The sequence below is a fragment of the Myotis daubentonii genome, chromosome 19 (genome assembly GCF_963259705.1).
Source record: "Myotis daubentonii chromosome 19, mMyoDau2.1, whole genome shotgun sequence".
NCBI classification, from domain to species: Eukaryota; Metazoa; Chordata; class Mammalia; order Chiroptera; family Vespertilionidae; genus Myotis; species Myotis daubentonii.
Genome location: NC_081858.1, coordinates 10,511,762 through 10,531,550, shown reverse-complemented (window position 1 = coordinate 10,531,550; position 19,789 = coordinate 10,511,762). Strand labels below are relative to the sequence as shown.

Here is a 19,789-nt window from a genome sequence, read left to right as displayed (position 1 = left end):
CTCAACCTTCCTAATGCCGCGACCCTTTAATACAGTTCCTCATGTTGTGGTGACCCCCAATTTCATTGTTACAAATTGAACATAATTAAAGCATAGTGATTAATCACAAAAACAATATGTAATTATATATGTGTTTTCCGATGGTCTTAGGTGACCCCTGTGAAAGGGTCGTTCGACCCCCAAAGGGGTCACGACCCACAAGTTGAGAACCGCTGCTCTAGATAGATATGCTAATATTGAATAGATCTCCAAGAGATTATGTAGTATAAAAAGATAGAACAGCCTGGCTGGGTGTGGCTCAGCAGTTGAGGGTCGACCCAGGAACCAAAAGGTCACCAGTTTGATTCCTGATTAGGGCATATGCAGGGCTTTGGGGGCTTGATCTTCCATGTGGGGCATGCAGGAGGCAGCTGATCAATGATTCTCTCTCATCATTGATGTTTCTTTCTCTCTCTCTCTCTTCTTCTCTGAAATTAATAAAAATATATTTTCAAAAAGAGAATATTGAATGGTACATTCTCTTTAACATACAAGGTAATGCCCTGGCTGGGTAGCTCAGCTGGTTAGAGCATCGTCCCCATACGCCAAGATTGCAGGTTCATTCCTGGTCAGGGCACATACCAGAGTCAACCAATGGGTGCATGGATGAGTGACACAGCAGGTCGATGTTTCTCTCTCTTCCTTTCTCTCTCTCTCTCTCTCTCTCTCTCTCTCTCTCTCTCTCTCAAATAAATAAAAAAAATAATTTGAAAAAACCATTTAAGCACACAATATAAAGTGTTTAAATCGTACTGGTAAGTGTATAGCCTAGTGACTACTTACTAGTACATCTGTGTTTACCACTCTGTAGATTGAGCTATAGAATGTTTTCAGGACTTGGAAACTCTCATATTCCTTTGTAGTCCACAGCCTCCAAATGGAACCATTATTCTGACTTCTCTTACCTTCAATTAATATCGCCTGTTTTTTTAACTTTATAACTCTTGGAATCACACAGACTATACTGCCTATTGACACTAACTATTCTGTCCCAGCCCAGTTGGCATGGCTCAGTGGTGCCTACCTATGAACCAGGAGGTCACAGTTTGAAGCCAGTCAGGGCACATGCCTTGGTTGTGGGGGTGTGCAGGAGGCAGTGATACCCAAGTGGGCTGTGCAGGAGGCAGTTGATCAATGATTCTCTCTCATTATTGATGTTTTTTTTAAAATATATTTTATTGATTTTTTACAGAGAGGAAGGGAGAGGGATAAAGAGTTAGAAACATCGATCAGCTGCCTCTTGCACACTCCCCACTGGGGATGTGCCTGCAACCAAGGTACATGCCCCTGCCCGGAATCAAACCTGGGACCCTTGAGTCTGCAGGCTGACACTCTATCCACTGAGCCAAGCCGGTCAGGGCATCATTGATGTTTTTATCTCTCTCTCTCTCTCTCTCTCTCCCTTCCTCTCTGAAATAAAAAAATATATTAAAAATAAAACAAATAAAATAAACAAAATATATTTTAAAAATAGTCTGTCCTGTTACAAATAAATAATTTGTAACATGCTTTTCCTTCTTAGCACTATCTCATAATATTTGCAAGTACCTACAATAAAATCATGATTTGAAATTGCTGTATTTGATATAGGACGTTCTTGGTTATATTTCAATGTTTATTTATTTATTTTTTATTCATGAGGGAAGAGGAGTTCAGACAATCCATACGGTAGCAAGGAGTAAAACTGGGACTCAATCCTCTGCCTCAGCCGCTCACTCTTCCACCGCAAAAAGCGAAGTGCTCAAATATGGACAGAACCTTGCAGATATATTGCTTGCCAGAGGGCACTGTAATAGCAAAAAGAGTGACTAATAAGTATTAATGGCTCATGACAAGAGGACAAAAGACAATTACCTTAATATATTAGGCGTCTTAGTAATGTTTGTACAGTATTATTCATGCAAATATTATTAGCCTGTGCCACAGGCAGTTGATAGGCCCAGAACTGGTTAGGTCTCTGTCTCTCATTCCAGATGTGCAAGGGCTGGGACTTCCACGGACCCGCCCCCGTAGAGCTCCGAGGAGCCAATCGGCGCACAGGAGGCGGGGCCCTGGGAGCGACAGCGGTGCTGTCCAATGGATGCACAGGCGGGGCCGCCTCTAGCCAATGGACGCGCTCCTCCGCGACGGTCGGAAATGGTGAGGCGGCTTTGGGGGCCGTTGTTCAGTGCGGGGTTTGACTGAAGAGGCTCCGGGGCCGGAGCTGCCGAATCAGCCCGACGTCCTCTTGGTCGTAGGTGAGTGCGGCGGCGGCCCGCTCCTGGGGAGCTTCCCGCGGCCTCCCGTTCGGGAGGAGGCCGGTAGCCGAGGGCGGGGAGTGGGGGCGAGAGAGCTGTAGGCCCGGGGGTCGCGGCCGCTGGGGGCAAGATGCCCGCGCCGCAGCGTCCCCTCAGGCAGTTGGTGGAGGCGGCGCTTTCTCCTCCGGGAACCGGAGCCTCGTCCGACCTCGGCGCCGCCGCCGCCGCCCCTTCCCGGCCTTGGCCCCCGCGGCTGGGGGGCACCCCAGTCGGAGCTGGGCCCGGGCCTCGAGCTGCCGGGGGTCGCGGTGGCCTAGCGCGGGCTCGGCCGCCGGCCGCCGGTTCGGGTCCCCACTCAGACCAGCTGTGTGGCGGGTAAGTGTCTGCCTGGACTTCCGCTCCCGCGGCCTCTGGAGAGGGGGTGACTTTCGCCGGGAAGGGTCGTGGTCCGGGGAGAACGCTTTCCCGTGGAAAACGGTCACAATCCATGTTGGCTGCTGCCGGGTCCAGGCTGCGGCCCTCCCCCCGGCCCCACCTCCGACGTCGCCGGGGGAGGGACCGTTGGGACGAGCTTCCCCGGAAGGGGGAGCTCCGCCCCCTCGGGCCGAGGGGCGGCCTCCGGAGTCGGTAAGGGGGGCCCCTCCTCACCTCGACGCCTGCACCCCAACCTCCGTGCCTTCGCCCGTTCGCTCCCCACCGCGGCCCCGGGGAACATTGTCAGTTGTCGGCGTGAGGAACTGCAGGCCCCGAGAGGGTCGGCCCCTCAGCTGCCGAGGGGCAGGGCCAAACCGACCCTCAGGAGGCCGCCCCCACCCCCTTGCAGGTGGAAGACCGGCTTCTTCGCGGCTCCGAGGCGCCGCCCGGGTCTCGTGGACCGGACGGGGTCGCCCCGAGTCGGCCCTGAGAGCGGCCCCGAGGCTCCCCTGTTGGACGGGATTGATTTTCCCGCCAGGCGCTTCCTCTCCCGTTTCCATTTCACACCGGGGTGGCTACCTTGAACCTGGTCACTCCCCGGGTTGAACGCCACCCGGCCTGGAGGATTCGGCATCCTTTCTGTCCCTCCCGAGGAGGCTTCTTGAATCATTCTCCGTGTTACTTACGTTCTTCCAGATCGACGTTTACTTGTTCCTTCGTTGCCTTTTAGGGCCACGGCCTAAATGGGTTTCCCCGAATTCTCACCCGCGATCTTCACTTCCCATTTCCTGGTCCGACTCTTGAGCTTCGGTTTAAATGTCATCTCAAAAAGTTCTTCACCATCCTTACCTAAAGTCGATTCCCTCCACTCGCATCTCCCTTTGTCCGTGTACTTTTCCGTCAAAACACTCATCTTAAGGTGTATCTATTTCTTTTGCTTATTTTTCTCTTTTACTAAATTGATTTGTTGGGCAAGACACTGTCTTTCTTTAATTTGTAAAGTATGGTTAATGCCGGGCAACAGCGTCTGTCACACAGGGTCTTAACATGTTGCACGAATGAATGTGTTTTGAAAAGTGAGTTCCTTTGGAAATGTCAAAACCATTAAGGAGCTGTTTTGGGAGGCAGCATTTAAGACCATTTAAGACCATTTTTGTGTCATGGAAAGGCATAATCTAAAGTAAATATTGGTAATAAAATTGCCAGCACTTTGCTTTCTGCATTGCTATCTTGTTTAAAAAGAAAGAAAAACTGGGGGTAGGTGTGGCGTAGAGCGGGGGATAGAAGGGTTAATTGGTGAGAAAAGGAGACGTAATACTTTAAACAATAAAAAAAAAAGAAAAAACTTTACAGTGGAGAAACTGGACAGACACTCCAAGTGATCAGAGTTAACGCCACCTGTAATAATAAGCCTGTTGACATAATACGCTCTCTGATGTAATGCACCAAGGTGAACACAGCATCACTTCGGTGGCATTCTTGCCAGATGTGTATTAATCATGAGAAAACGTCAAACCCAAACTGAAGGACATTCTACAGAATAGCCAATACACTTAACAAGGTTATGAGAGATGAAGAAACAAGAAACATCCCAGGTCAAAGAAGATTAAGGGGAAATAACAGTGCAGTATGTGACCTTGGATTTTTTTTTTTTTTTTTTTTTTTTTTTAAAGTATATTTTATTGATTTTTTACAGACAGGAAGGGAGAGAGACAGAGAGCTAGAAACATCGATGGGAGAGAAACATCGATCAGCTGCCTCCTGCACATCTCCCACTGGGGATGTGCCCGCAACCCAGGCACATGCCCCTGACCGGAATCGAACCCGGGACCTTTCAGTCCGCAGGCCAACGCTCTATCCACTGAGCCAAACCGGTTTTGGCTGTGACCTTGGATTTGATCCTGAACCAGAAAAAGGGTATTTGTGAAATTTGAAGATCTAGTGATTAGTTGCTAGTATTGTATTAGTGTTAGTTTCCTACATTTGATAATTTTATTATGGTTATTTGGGTGAAAAGTATATGGGAGTTCTTTGTGCTTTTTTTTTTTGTAAGTCAAATTATTTTAAAGTAAAAGTTAAACAAAAACAAGGTGAAACCCATGTGTTGGGTATTAAATAAAATGCACTAGTTTTTGTGACATTTTCTGTGCACTGTTTCTTTGTGTGTGTGTGTTTTGCTTGTCATCCTTAAAGCAGAAATGAAATTGAAAGTTCTCACTTCTACTTTTGTAGTTTTCTGGAAGAGCTAAAGATGGCTGAATTTCTAGATGACCAGGACACTCAACTGTGTGACAACTGGTAAGAAATTAATCTAAGAAATGTTATTGGAATGAGGATAAACTAACTTCTGTAAAGGATTGGTTTATTTATTGGCAGGTTAAAATTAGAATCATATAACTTGTCCTGCAAATATATAGTTCTGAAGCCTTTTTAACAATTTTAGATAATATTGCCTATTTTGGTAATTTGACAAGATAGTTGGTTTAGCTATCATAGTGTGGTGTTGTGAGTGATTAGAGTGATAGGATGAAGCTGGGCTTCAGGGCTCTGGTTCCTGCATTTAATTAATTAGTTAATGACTTTTGGCAAGTCACCAAATGCTTTGGGCCTCACTTTTCTGACCTATAAATAAGGGAATTTATATTTTTGCCTTTCTGGAAAACATCTTCATATGTTTTTTAAAAAGATACTAAATATATCATAAGCCCTAGCTGGTTTGGCTCAGTGGATAGAGTGTTGGCCTGCGGACTGAAGGGTCCTGGGTTTGATTCTGGTCAAGGGCATGTGCCCGGGCTCAATCCCCCAGTAGGGGGGTGTGCTGGAGGCAGCCGATCAATGATTCTCTCTTCATCATTGATGTTTCTATCTCTCTTTCCCTCTCCTTTCCTCTCTGAAATCAAAAAAAGTATATTAAAAAATATATACATAATAAAAATGTTGGACTAGGTTAATTTAAAAAAATGTATGTATTTTTAGTGCCCCTGACCGGAATTAAACCCGGGACCCTTCAGTCCACAGACCGACACTCTATCCACTGAGCCAAACCGGCTAGGGTGGTAAATGTGTTTGTTTTTTTAAGTATGTTGCAAGGATTTCCCTGAGTGGCTGGTTGTCTAGGGGTTGATTGGGAGCAAGGGTTAATGATCTTGGCTCTATATATAGTAGTGAGAGAGCATTTGGACCAATGTAGCTGAACTGTTTTTATAAAGGATTTTGCCGGAAGAATGTTCAATTGCTTTAAAAAAATAAAAAAGTCTAAAGACTTCTGGCAGTCCAGATTAATCATTATCATTTCATGATTCCAGAACTGTTAAGTGAAGACTGGGCGTAGTCTCGAATGTTGCGCTTTCTATTTTGGAGTTTTTAACCCACGTGAGTGACAAGAAAGAGCAACTCTGCTAAAGTGAAACTTAGGAGTGCAGCTCATCTGATTCTTGATTGGGGTTTCTCAAGAGCACTTGTATATTTTAGTGGTATATAAGTGCTCTTACTAAAGCTAAAGAAAGCAAAAGTGCCTGTTATGTTTAACTTACCAAATTGTGGTAGGAGGAAAGAGATATTTAATAAGGGAAATAGTTTGATGTAGATTGATGAAAGGTTCAAGTCAAATAACAATTTTTCTTTTTTTTTATCGCCTTTTTCTTCTCAGTCTTTTGGCAGAATTAGGATATAATCAGAGCAACTGTTGGTCACAATATTCTTTCCCTGAATGGAATTAAGATTTCATTTCTTTTTTTTTTTTTTAATATATTTTATTGATTTTTTACAGAGAGGAAAGGAGAGGGATAGAGAGTTAGAAATATCGATGAGAGAGAAACATCGATCAGCTGCCTCCTGCACACCCCCTACTGGGGATATGCCCGCAACCAAGGTACATGCCCTTGACCGGAATCGAACCTGGGACCCTGTTGCTCTATCCACTGAGCCAAACCGGTTAGGGCAAGATTTCATTTCTTAAATTTGTATTTTAGCTTTGTTTGAGTTTTATATATAGTTACTAATACAAAGTAATCAATGATATAAATAATTACAAGCAAACATCACTGTTGGTTTTATAAGAAAACAGATATATGACTTTAGCATCAGTTAAGATACTCTTTTTAAAAATATTTTAAAAATTGACTATAGAGAGAGAGGAAGGAAGAGGGATATGAGAGTGAAACATCAGTTGGCTGCCTCCTATACGCCCCCTATAGGGGATTGAGCATGAAACCCAGGCATGTGCCCTGACTGGGAATCCAACCAGCAATCTTTGGTGCACAGGACACCCCATCAACTGAACCACACTGGCCCGGGAGAGATAATCTCATTTATCAGTCCAAGGAATCTCAAACCTAGAACAATCTATAAATAACTGCCAAAGGAATTAAAAAAGGGGGGGAGGTAGTTAATGGAAAGCTAATGAAAACAAGGTTATTCACAGTGAAAGCAATTTATTTAAAGAAAAGAGCAGATTAGCATGGGAGGCTGACTAAGCCAGCACAGACCTCCCATCTAAGTAACCCTGTCTAAATTCCGGGTTTTAAAATTTTGTCTTTAGAGCCATATTCCTATTCTCGAAGAAAAATTAAGGTACTCTTCAAAATATGAGCTGTGATTAGACCAGTAAAAAGAGTAGTTTGGCCTTAGCTGGTTTGGCTCAGTGGATAGAGCGTTGGCCTTCGAACTGAAAGGTCTCGGGTTCTATTCCAGTCAAGGGCATGTGCCTGGGTTGTGGGCTCAATTCCTAGTGGGGGACTTGCAAGAGGCAGCCAATCAATGATTCTTTCTCATCCTGGATGTTTCTCGCTGTCCCTCTTCCGTCCTCTCTGAAATCAATAAAAAAAATATATTAAAAAAAAAGTAGTTGTGATTAGAAAAGATGTTTTTGCATGTTAACTCTTAAGGTGTCTTCTGATTGGGAAGAGAATGGTTCTAGGGAACAGAAGCTTCCTTCAGCTTTTTATTTTTGCATGTATTAAAGGATTTGTTTCTGGCTTGTTATGTTTATTGTTTGGGAGGCTACTGTGAATTTTTCTTCTTTTTTTAATATATTTTTTATTTCAGAGAGGAAGGGAGAGAGAAAGAGAAACATCAATAATGAGAGAGAATCATCGATCAGCTGCCTCCTGCATACCTACTGGGGATTGAGCCCGCAACCTGGGCATGTGCTCTTGACCGGAATCGAACCCGGGACCCTTCAGTTCCCTAGGCCAAGGCTCTATCCACAGAGCCAAACCAGCTAGGGCTGGGAATTTTTCATGAAGTCTTGGCTCGCCTTGCAATCATTTCTATCTAAAATGAAATTTTATCTTTAACTTGCTAGTTCTATCTTGGGGTTTTTAGCAGTTCCATCAATATATAGAATTGTGTTCTCATTTATCTCACTTTAAAACATCTTTATTTTATCTGTAGGTAGGAAGCAAGTATATTAGTATTTTGTCTGCAATCTTATTCTGGATGACATACTTATAGGCACCTTCTTTTAATGTAGTCTTTTCTTTAGCTAGCCTGTGAAATTGGAGTTTTCCAATTGTCAGATCCAAATGAATAAAAGGTTAGGCCTTTGAATACTATGTGCCTCTTGTTTGAATGTATATATATTCTTGTTAAATTTATTTTTAAATTATAGTTAACAAAATATATTAGTTTCAGGTATACTACATAGTGATTCAGCATTTATATACCTTACAAAGTGTTCATCACAATAAGTCTAATGCAGAAATAAAAATTTTGGAAGCAGAAAAACTATACCATCTAATAATTCGAGCAGTGAGATGATTCCTATACCATCATGCTAAAAAAAAAAAAAGAAATGACTGCAAAGCTGGAATGTAGGATTGTTAGAAGAAGACATTATCCAGGATACTTGCCACACAGCCAAATGAAACACATGTCATACTCATTAAGTTTAAAAAACAAAACATTTCACCCTAGCTGGTTTGGCTTAGTGGATAAAGCATAGGCCTGTGGACTGAAGAATCCTGGGTTCCATTCCAGTCAAGGGCACATGCCCGGGTTGTGGACTCGATCCCCAGTAGGGGGCGTGCAAGAGGCAGCCAATCAATGGTTCTCTCTCATCATTGATGTTTCTCTCCCTCTCCTTTCCTCTCTGAAATCAATAAAAATATATTTTAAAAAATCACACATTTCTAGACATTCAGTTGCACTGATCCCATCCATAAGCATGGCCTACTGGATTTTGCCAGGCAGTAACAATGTGGCTCCAAAGACAGGGCCAAGAAAACATTGGTCCTGCCAAATCAGTCTTATTCATGATGCTTCCATGTGCTACTTTGTTTTTAATCCTCACGCGAGGATATTTTTCCGTTAGTTTTTAGAGAGAGTGGAAGAGAGAGGGAAAGACAGAAAGAAATATCGATGTGAGAGAAACACATCGATTGGTTGCTTCCTGCATGTGCCCTGACCAGGGCCCTGGCTGAGGAGGAGCCTGCAACCGAGGTATGTGCCCTTGACCAGAATTGAACTCAGGCCCCTTCAGTCCCCAGGCCAACGCTCTCTTCACTGAGCCAAACTGGCTAGGGCCCATGTGCTACTTTGAATGGATTTAACACTGTTAGTGTTTTTTGCCAGATGTAGTCAGAATTGATACCTAATTCTTGTACTAAAGGTGGCCCATCCTCAGAGTTGTTTCCATAGAATGGCTGAGGTGTAGATGGACTCTATGCCTACGTTGGCTGGAAAATCTGCCCAGTGTATGGCTGTTATGGCTGCATCATGTCTGGAGGGACAAATTGCCCTTGCTCTGAGAAGTCATAGCCAGCAGACTATTGGGCCTTCCACAGTCATAGGGCTGCTGCTGTTGGGACCTCTCTGAGAGACATTGCAAAGGATCAAATGTAGAGGTTGATGCAGTAGCTCCAACAGCCTGGTTTGACCTTTGGTGGAATAAATCTAATCTCGGACTGAGAGTGAAAATAAATGGTAGGGGTTTTTTTGTGTGTGTGTTTTTTTAAATAATACTGAAGTGTACCATTGTGCTTTGGGGCATGGATGGTTTTGGAAAAGCCTAGCTCAGCTCTTTTTGGCATCTGACTATCTGACTTCATGTGATGGTTGTGATCAGCTCTGACATCTAGAAAGTGAGGTTGAGCTTTTAGAGTTAGTGTATAGCAGTTATAATTCAGAGTGTTGCACAGAAGACTCAAACCTTCAGGAGTTGATTCTTGAAAGGCAGGGGTAGTAACAATCATAAGAGCTAATAGACGAGATATTCGCTAAAGGGAAATAATGGAGAATAAAGATCGGACAAGACAGATTTTCACGTGGTAACAACTGTGACTAGATCAGTCAGTAATGCTTGCCTTTTTCTTTGATCTAATTCTGTAGCAAAAGGGAAATTCCTTTGTGTAACTTTACCATCCATGAGATCCATTGTCAAAGGAACATTGGTGTGTGCCCTATCTGCAAGGAACCATTTCCCAAATCTGGCATGGAGACTCACATGGCTACAGAACACTGTCAGGTGAACCACTAAGGACTCAAATGTTCATTAATATGTTATACTTGCTATTTCGCCATAGCAAGTGAGCAAGTTCTCACAAAGCCTATTTATTGTTTTTTACTATTTATCCTAGGTAACCTGCAAATGTAACAAGAAGTTGGAGAAGAGGCAGTTACAGAATCATGAGGTTAGTGTCCCTGTACAATGAAGGGAGTGAGTTACTATGGGGCCAAGCGTGAGATTACAGAGCCACATGCGGAACAGAAAGCTAGTCTGGTTGTCTGTTCTCTACAAGATCCGTGCACATCGCCTCTCAAAGCCTATTTGAGGCTCTGTTTGTTGCCAGATCTGCTGCGTGGCTGTTGTGCCCCATGCTCAGGCCTCAGAGTCTGTCATTCCCATTCTGGGGTTTGGCTCTTTGCAGCCTCTCTGAGTGCTAATCCAGATTGGGGGTTTCCAATGTGTATGACCTCCTTATCCACACCTGCCTTACAGCTTGTAATTTCATTTTGATTGGATCATCTGGATATCATGCTGTTTACACCTAAAGAAATTTCTCAGAGAGCATTTGGTGAGAGAGAACATAGTATCATTTGGTCCCTAGTTGAGATAAAACTGTCCATTGTTGAAAAATTTATCAAGGTATGCAACTTAAGATTTGTGCATTTCATCCTGTCTCAAATAAATTAACTTGTTAATTTATAATTTTAAAGAGTAATTTATATTCAAGGAAAAAAATTAGAAAAGATATAAAAGAAAACAATCACTTGTAACCCCGCAGCTTAGAGATAAATGTCTCACAAATACTTTGGCACTCTTACCTTTATTATTTTTTTCTAAGCATTTGACCTATGATTGAGGTCACATTAACAATAATAATAAGTATTTCTTTGGATCTAATGTCTACCTGCTACATAAACAACCTTCAACTGCCCCCTCTTCTGGCTTCTCTCGCAGCTATTTCTGGGGTTCACATTGGTGATATAGCCGTCATTTTAAAGATTTGAGTACAGATTATTTCCTAACATTCCTGCAAATAAAACTATGACAGTGTAGGCCAGAGTTAAAAAGTTTAAAAAATTTTTCCTTTAAATAAAATTTTTACTTTATATGCTGTTCTGGTGAGTTACTAGCACTTTTTAGAGCTGTTAAAGTGCTTACTATATTATCTAGTAAGTGCCAGCGATTATTTGCTCTTTTGCTGTTAAGTAACTTAAATCAGTGACATGTCCTTCATTTTCTGAATACAGTATATTCACTGGTGATTCTTGGCTTATTTGTTCAATATAAGTCAGTGCTGTAATACAAATATGCAGGTTAGACAAATCAGTGTCTTTCTCAAAGGCATTTTCTTTTCTACATTACCAAATCTTAAGACAAATTGGAATGGTAAAGGGAAATTGGGCTGGTGGAACTTTCATAAACGTGTCTGAATTGTTAGGTTTTTGCTCTTTGCTCCTGGGCTTATCTGGCTGCTTTTGGGTAACTTTGTAATGTGTGCACAAAATAAGTCAGGGTGGTTGAGTGAGTAGGTTCCTTCTAAAGTTTTCTTCCCTTTGTAGAACCTGGTGGCAGGGACAAAGCGAGAAGCCCTGACTCTTAAATTCATAGAAAAACATGGTAGGCAGGTGAGGCTAGGGTTGGAAGAGAATATTGAAGTAAATATTTTTTTGCTTTCCTTGCCCTGTACTAAAACATGCCTCTCTTAGATTTGCATATTAACTGCTTCATTACTCTGTGTTGCAGGAGACTGAGTGTCCTCTGCGGCTTGCCCTTTGCCAGCACTGTGATTTGGAACTTTCTGTTCTCAAACTGAAGGACCATGAAGATTACTGTGGTGCCCGGACAGAGCTATGTGGCAATTGTGGGCGTAATGTCCTGGTGAAAGATCTGAAGACTCACCCAGAAGTTTGTAAGAGAGATGGGGAGAAAAAGAGAGATGAGGCTGCCGTGCCTCCTAATGCATATGATGTGTCTTGGGGTCAAGATGGAATATGGATTGCATCACAACTCCTCAGACAAATTGAGTCTCTGGATCCACCCATAAGGCTACCTCGACGGCCCCTGAGAGCCTCAGAATCGGAACTTTCCCATAGTAGGACTACCAACCAAAGGAACATGACAACCCCGTTTCCAATTCAGAATAATCTATGTGAGTTGTGTTTGGGATTAGAAGGTTATCAAAATCTGTTTAATTCTCACAGGAGTCTCATGAGGGTAGGTAAGTAAGTGGTAGAGCGGGGATTTGAATTCAGGCAATCTGACCCCATGCAGTAAACCATACAATGCAGAAAATACACATAAAGTGTTTAGCACAGTGCCTGTCTCATAGCCAAAACTCAATAATATTGCTTATTAATAACACAATTAAAATAGTATCGGAACCTTTTATCATGGCATACTTCATATTTGGAGTCCTGTGAGACCTGGAGGGCTGGGCCTCCTTTATTCCTGCATAGGTGCTATAAACCTGGAATATTTGTAGGCATGGACTTGAGCTAAAGCATGGCATTTCTAATGTATCTTGAGAACTAGTTTACTTTTTTTTCCTTCCAGTGGAAGAACAAGAAAGGAGTAGAAGCCGACAGTCCCCTATAGAGGGTGGTGAAGACAGTTCAAACTTGGACTTCATGTTGGCCCTAAGTCTGCAAAATGAAGGCCAGGCCCCCAAGTTGGCAGAGCAGGACTTCTGGAGGGCTGTGTGTGAGGCAGAGCAGTCCCTTGGAGGTCCCAATGCTCTGAATGACATAAAGGGTAGGTTTGTTTTATCTTCACTAGCCTCTGTCTCCACAGTTATGTGTGTTTCTTACATTATACAATTTATTTTAAAAATGAAAGTTTTTCATGAGATCAGATTTGCCTTTTTTGTTTGTTCATTGCTTTTCCGACTTTTTATTTTTAAAAACTGTTAGAAAATAGTATAGCAAATATCTTATATACCCCTCATCTTTATTCACCATTTCTAGTATTTTTCTTTGATCTTTATAATTTTTCCCCTTGAGCTATTTGAGAATAAGCTGCAGATTTAACATTTTATCTCTACATACTTTAGGATGTATATTTCAAGAACAGCATTCTAAGTAAATACACATAACATTATATATTTGTCTTTTTTCTTCAGTGTGTCTCATCATTTTCAAAGTAATCTCTTATACATTAGTCATACTACAATTCCCTTTTTAACGTATCTTTAAATGTGTTATTTTTATATTGTGTCTGAAAACATATCAAACTCTTTTTGGTCTTTGTTGTTTCTATTGACTCACTCATGGTGGCTTGCTGCCTCCCTCTCTATATGCACTCACACAAGTTAGCATTGAGTTTTCTGATGTGTTCCTCAGAATATTTATATATGCTTCTAGCAGGCACTGGGGATACTATTGATGGGGACAGTTTTAAACTGGGTTTTTGGCTTGTGTTTTTAAAAGTCATAAATGTAGATTTTGGACTCAAACCCATGTAAAGGCCAAACTCTAGTTACTTAATTCAGAGAGAGGAAGGGAGAGGGAGAGAGAATCATCAGTCGGCTGCCTCTTGCAGGCCCCCTGTTGGGGATTAAACCTGAAACCTGGGCATGTTCCCTGACTGGGAATTGAGCTCCAACCACTGAGCATACTGGCCAGGCTTCATAAGCCCTGAGGATTGAAATAATGCACGTCCGGCTGATTAGTGCCTAGAGTTATTGCACATTTAAACTACTTTCTTAAAGAGAGTAGTGGGTAAGCGACTACTTTAATATTAGCTACTCAGGGAACGGTGGCCAGTAAATCTTTTTCCATAGTGGCATTTTTTTGCTTGGGGTTTGTCTCTTGGGCAGTTTCCCTGGGAGGATTTACAGCCCCACAAATTGCTCCATCTCTGAAATATCTAAGGGAGTCACACTTTTAATTAAAACCCCACCAGGGGAATAACAGGTTGAATCCAATTTGTTTTTGTTCACTGGCATCTGTGTGGCCTCTGATACCCAGGTGCAGCTGATGAGACCATGTTGCCTTGTGAATTTTGTGAGGAGCTCTACCCAGAGGAATTGCTGATCGACCATCAGGTGTGTTGTGAATTCCTGGAGAGTTTTAAGTAGGAACGTGTGCAGGCCACAGTTGGTGTTGCAGGCCACATGAGGTCTTGAGCCAACTATTTTAATAGGCCTGTTATAGGAGTAGCAACTGTGTTTTATTTACCATGATGTGGCTGACATATGGCTATGAGAACGTAGTCTTGTTCACTCTTGGAAAAAGTAATGCTCATTCCAGCAGGCCCAGTTTGCTGCCTCCATGTGGTGACTACTCTATGTCTCTACTGACCATATGTAATCTGGTCTCATCTCGTGCCACATTTTGTTTATTGGAGCTGTACTGAAGTCCTTGCAGTTCCCTGGGTCAGGGGTCCTTGCACTTTACTTTTTCTGCCTGGAAGCCAAGTGGCCTCCACCCCTGCCTCCTCAACAGACCCCTTACTCGTAGACTTGGTTAAGACACAACCTCCAAGAAACTATCCTGAGTGACGCTCTGAAGACTAGGTCAGAGGTTCCACCTGTGTGCACCCTAAAAGTTCTGTGCCCACTTCTCTTTTAGTCTGTCACCCTGTGATGTGGTGTCTTCTGATTCCCTGTCATCTGCACCACTAGGCTGAATTCCTTGAGGACAGATTCTGGGTTTTCCTAGTTTCTGAATCTTAATACCTGGTATATGAAAGGTGTCAGATATTTTTTAAAGGAAAGTTCTTGAGCCATTTAAGAACGATTAGAGAATATTAGACTTTGTTTTAGGATTGCCTAGTGGAGGGAACTATTTTTCCCCTCAACACTCTTGCTCTGATTTGGATTGGCTTAGTCTAGCATTTCCAAAACTTAAGCAACCCCATAAGTGGAATAATACATATTTAAATAAACCGAGTTTTTGGTTTGGGAGCAGCATAAGAAAATCCATTAACAGGATAAGAAAGAATATTTGGTTCTCTCTCGCTATGTGGTTGTGAGAAGAATCTTGAATCTTTCCAATTAATTTAAAAATAATCATATGAACACAGTAAAAAGGGAAAAAGCACAGAAATGTTTAAAAGTAAAGTGAGCATTCCATCTGCATTTCCCTGACCCTTTCTAGTTCCTCTCCTCAGTATTAAGCCTTACTAAAATTTTGTGACTCCTAGAAAATGTTTTAGTAATTTTTTAAACTTTTTTTAACCCCCTTCTCCCCCCCCCCACCCCCCGCCTTTTTTTTTTTGAGACAGACAAGCTGTAACCCTTCCCGTGCCTTACCTTCATTTAACATGGGTAGTACTTCCCTCAAAGAGGTGGAGGAGGACCCTGATGTCATCTTCCAGAGGTTTCTGCAGCAGGCTACAAGTAACCAGTTCAACTCTTTGATGGGCCTGAGCAATGCACCCTCTGTGGAGGGCGGTATCATCATCCCATGTGAATTCTGTGGGGTCCAGCTGGAAGAGGAGGTGCTGTTCCATCACCAGGTAAAAGTCCCTGAAGAACCCGTCTACTTCACTCCATGCTGATCCCATGAGTGAACCTGGGGCTTTCAGAGCTGAGAATGCTTTTTTAGTGTTTAAGTTGCATACATTCCTGACGTGGCTACTGGACATGCCCTGTTTTGTGAGCTTTCTTTACCATCTGGCAACTGAAATCATGTCACTAGCTAAGGACCAAGGAGTCAGGACTCCTATGCAGGTGTGGAGGACTTGTCAGCATGGTTGAGATGAGAGCTCTCCTGATGTCACTAATATATTCTACTTTTTTTTTTTAATATATTTTATTGATTTTTTACAGAGAGGAAGGGAGAGAGATAGATAGTTAGAAACATCGATGAGAGAGAAACATTGATCAGCTGCCTCCTGCACATCTCCTACTGGGGATGTGCCCGCAACCCAGGTACATGCCCTTGACCAGAATCGAACCTGGGACCTTTCAGTCCGCAGGCCGACGCTCTATCCACTGAGCCAAACCGGTTTCGGCAATATATTCTACTTTTGATCAGGCAGATTCTTTCTGTTGTGGTGGTATTTGAGGCTTGCATTTCAGGAGACCTTGGGGCTAGTTCTACTATTGACCTTGGGTAGATCCTGTTCCCTCACTGGGGATATCTGTAAATGAAGGAGTTAGACTAGACAACTTGAAGTCCTTTCTCAGCTTTTGCTAGGATTCAGATCTGTTAGTAGGGAATACAATTTTCTGCCAACTCCCTGTTTGTTATAGGGACCTAACACTCCAGGTGTGTTCAGGATCGTTTCTGTAGTTGATGCCATATAGCTGTTGCTAGAACACCACAAATTTCATTCGTGTAAATAAAGACTTCTGCTTTTGGATCAAGCAGTAGATAAATGACTGCTGGTTATCTCCTACGGGAGATTCTGAAATAAGCAACCATGCAAATACTCTGTGGTCAAAGTATAGGTATACTTTTTAGGGCTCTTGACACCAGCCCTTCCTGATCCCTGCACAAATCAGGCAGTGCTTCTTCAGTGCCTTGGGTGCTAATAGCAATGATTGCTCCTTTCTAGATGCATTTCCTTAGTCTTGGGCCCTTCCTCTCAGTGGTTGTTAAAGACCCCGAATAAGGTGTGTTCCCCTAACCTGCTGCTCCTTCCTTTCTTCCCACTGCGCCCTCTCCAAGAAATGACTCCGCCCGGAGGTACTAATTTTTGTTTTGTTTTGTTAGGACCAGTGTGACCAACGCCCAGCCACAGCAAACACCCATGTGATGGAGGAGATTCCTAGACAGGATTTCCAGTCTCGAGAGACCTCACCAGAGCTGCCCAAGAGGCGTGTCAGACACCAGGGTATTAGCCAGGGCTGAGCCAAAGCTGCAGGTCTGCTGCTGACACGGGCCTGTTTACCGTTTCTCATCCGCTGCTCTAACATGGGGGTCCCCTGAATCCTGAACCAAGCACAGAAGGATCTCACTACTAGCGGTTGTGGTCCTATGTTAGACTGAGCGGTCTTGAGTGTAGGCTTAGAGGGTACCGGCTTGGTAGTCAGTGATTACTCAGCAGTAGCTTTCATCAGTGGACTATTTGGAGATAACTTTTAGGCCCCTGCCTCTAGTTGAAATTTGCTTAGGGTATTCAATCATCATCATCATTATTATTAAAGAGTCTCAGGGACTAGGCAGGTAAACTGTTTCAAACTCGCTACAAAGCCAGTTAGACATTATTTTTCAAGGTTTGCTTACACATCATTGTTGGTTAGTTACATGAGGACTCAAATAATAAGTATAAAGTGTGGACAAAGGTGTTCCCAACCCTGTCTGGACACTTGGGTTTCAGCAGCCTTTAGATGAGAGGCAGTTCTACCCAGAATTCTGTTCTACCCAGAATCTTCATGTTCCTGCTCCAACTCCAGCACTAATAGCAAGAGCAGTCTTTCCCCTAAAACTGGTTCTCTCTTCTCTTTGCAGGAGACCTGTCTTCTGGTTACATGGATGATATTAAGCAGGAAACTGCTAAAGTGCCCACCTACCCTCTTCCCCCTAGCAGACCCATTAACAATATGATGGCTACCTGTAACCGTGTGTCAACATCCACATCAAGCCCTAAATCTAGTTCCCAGCCCAGCGTAATGAAGCTCAACAACTTAGACAGCCAGGACATTCGGGGGCGGAATCGAAACAGCCATAATGGGCCCATGGCTGCCGGGCACGTTCCAGTGATTCGCTCTGTTCGAAATCTCTACCCAGAAAACCTTGCGCCCTCTTTCTCCCGTGGGCCTTCAGGGAGACATGGGCCAAGGTAATAATAGCTCAGGAGACCATGAGAGTGTGGACTTGGCTTGTGCTATGGCCTGATTCCAAAATGTTCTCTTGCTGTTCGTTGGGCATTTGTTGTTGGTTTGTTTTGTCAGCTCACAGAGAGCTGCTATGTCTGGTTCCAGCTGTTTGTCTTCTGAGTGGTCTGACTTTTGCTCAGGGGCATCTTAGAAACTAGTTTCCAATCCTTCTCTTTCAGTGGTAGGAGTGAAGGTGGCAGGAGCTCAAGGGTCACCGCCACAACTGCCAGCTTCCGCAACAGGACTGCAAAGGTAATGGGGATCCAGCCCCGAAATGCTCAGTGAGGACTCGGGAGCGGGTGGGTGTGGTATGTATGGTTCTTGAAGTCAGAGAAGGAGCTGGGCAACAGGCCGCTTGTGGCTGAAGGGTTGTTCGTTTGCCTTTTGATGAAGAGGTTTCTATGGAAGCTTGACTTTTCAGAGCTCTGAAGGTATACTGCCTGAATTTTCACTTTCTATGTGGGCTTTTGTTTGTGTTTTCAATAGGCAAAACCCCCCAAGCAACAGGGAGCTGGTGATGCTGAGGAGGAAGAGGAGGAGTAATGGTGTCTGCGAGAACCTGCACAGGGTCCCATTTCTCTGCGCAGCCGCAGTGCAGGCCCTGCCTCTCGGGCTCTGTGGGCAGGGGAGATTTTAGATTTAACTTTTTTTAAGATACAACCATTTTGTGTCTTTTGAGATTGTGATGTGGGAGTTTGGGGGTTGGAGGGAGGGCTAGCAGGGAAGCTGTTAAGAGATTTCTTGTTTCAGCTTTAGCTGCTGCCTTTTGGCAGCACAAATACAACTTATGGCCTCTCAGCCCGCCAGGGCTCCTCTTTTGACATACTGTCACCGCTGTTTCTTGGTGCTGTGTGGTCCTGGTGGAGAGAGGAGAGGGTGTGGAAACCTGGTATTCACCAGTAAAGTGATTTTTTCCTGCAGGGACCTAAGTTTGGGAACTTTTGGGTAACCTCCTGTGTGCTGCCCCTCCCCACTCTAGAATTGGGACTCTGGTTTATGTGTGGAGCAGCTCTGAGAAAGGTGTTCAGGTCAGTTGCAATATATATTAGGAACAGGCTTTTGGAGATGAGTTGAACTAGAAAGGACTCGGGCTTTGTTTTAATCTGCTTCTTTGGCATTTGGCATCACTGCCTTCTGTTTCGGTGGGGAAACGGCTCCTTTGTCTGCCTTCTGATGGAGACAGTGAGGGACTCCCTGTCCCTGCTAGGGCCTCTCTGGGCTCTGCCTGACTGGGACTGAAGCCTAAGCTCTGTGACTTAACTATAAACCAAGTATCAGAGCCCCCTCCCTCTTTTTATTTTATTATTATTATAATTATTAACATTCTTGTAATAGAAATAAAGTTTGTACTTGAAGTTTACCTGAGTCTTGTGGTTCCTTCTCCTGTGCACTCTGGAGACCTCAGGGAGTGTGGGGGAAGCAGAGCAGGACTAGGCTTTCTCTGCTTCCTGGAACCCTAGCAGATCCAGGGGTAGCTCCTTCTCAGAGCCACCATGGAAAACAGTAAGGAGGGTCTTCAAAAAATTAAAAATAGAACTACCAGATGGTCCTGCAACCCCACTTTTGGGTATTGATCCGAAGAAATCTAAAACACTCATTTGAAAAGATAGGTGTGCCCTTATCTTACCCAAGCATTACTTACCCAAGACATGGAAGCAACCTAAGTGTCTGTCGGTAGACAAATGGATAAAGAAGATATGGTGTAAATGTACGATAGAATATTACTCAGCCATAAAAAATGAAATACTGCCATTTGCGACAACATGGATGGACCTACTGAAGAAACTCATTCAGAGAACAAATGAATGGTGGTCAGATGGGAGGGGGGTTGGGAGGATGAGTGAAAAAGGTAAAGGGGTTAGGATGTACAAATAGCCAGTTATAAAA

The 19,789-nt window shown here is 43.4% G+C and overlaps 1 protein-coding gene across 4 annotated transcripts; it reads left to right on the top strand.

The window, feature by feature from the left end:
• Positions 1-2,146: 2,146 nt before the first annotated feature.
• TRAFD1 (TRAF-type zinc finger domain containing 1) lies at positions 2,147-19,262 on the top strand. 4 transcript variants are annotated; one of them, XM_059677166.1, is made up of 12 exons: positions 2,147-2,276; positions 4,923-4,988; positions 10,020-10,155; positions 10,268-10,321; positions 11,881-12,295; positions 12,691-12,888; positions 14,103-14,179; positions 15,361-15,594; positions 16,797-16,917; positions 17,535-17,865; positions 18,082-18,154; positions 18,389-19,262. In XM_059677166.1, the coding sequence occupies exons 2-12, from the start codon at positions 4,942-4,944 to the stop codon at positions 18,443-18,445; spliced, it is 1,743 nt and encodes a 580-aa protein (XP_059533149.1). In that variant the 5' UTR covers positions 2,147-2,276; positions 4,923-4,941; the 3' UTR covers positions 18,446-19,262. The 4 variants fall into 4 exon arrangements, with proteins under 4 accessions (XP_059533149.1, XP_059533150.1, XP_059533148.1 ...); XM_059677167.1 differs by lacking the exon at positions 2,147-2,276 and adding an exon at positions 3,019-3,099; XM_059677165.1 differs by lacking the exon at positions 2,147-2,276 and adding an exon at positions 3,434-3,609.
• Positions 19,263-19,789: the final 527 nt, after the last annotated feature.

What these genes read in the sequence shown, in the direction of transcription:
- TRAFD1 (XM_059677165.1), top strand. Translation starts at nt 3,434, where the DNA reads ATGGGTTTCCCCGAATTCTCACCCGCGATCTTCACTTCCCATTTCCTG. An exon ending in ACTCAACTGTGTGACAACTG is followed by an intron (nt 4,989 to 10,019) that starts GTAAGAAATTAA and finishes CTAATTCTGTAG; the next exon opens with CAAAAGGGAAATTCCTTTGT. An exon ending in GGCAGTTACAGAATCATGAG is followed by an intron (nt 10,322 to 11,880) that starts GTTAGTGTCCCT and finishes TCTGTGTTGCAG; the next exon opens with GAGACTGAGTGTCCTCTGCG.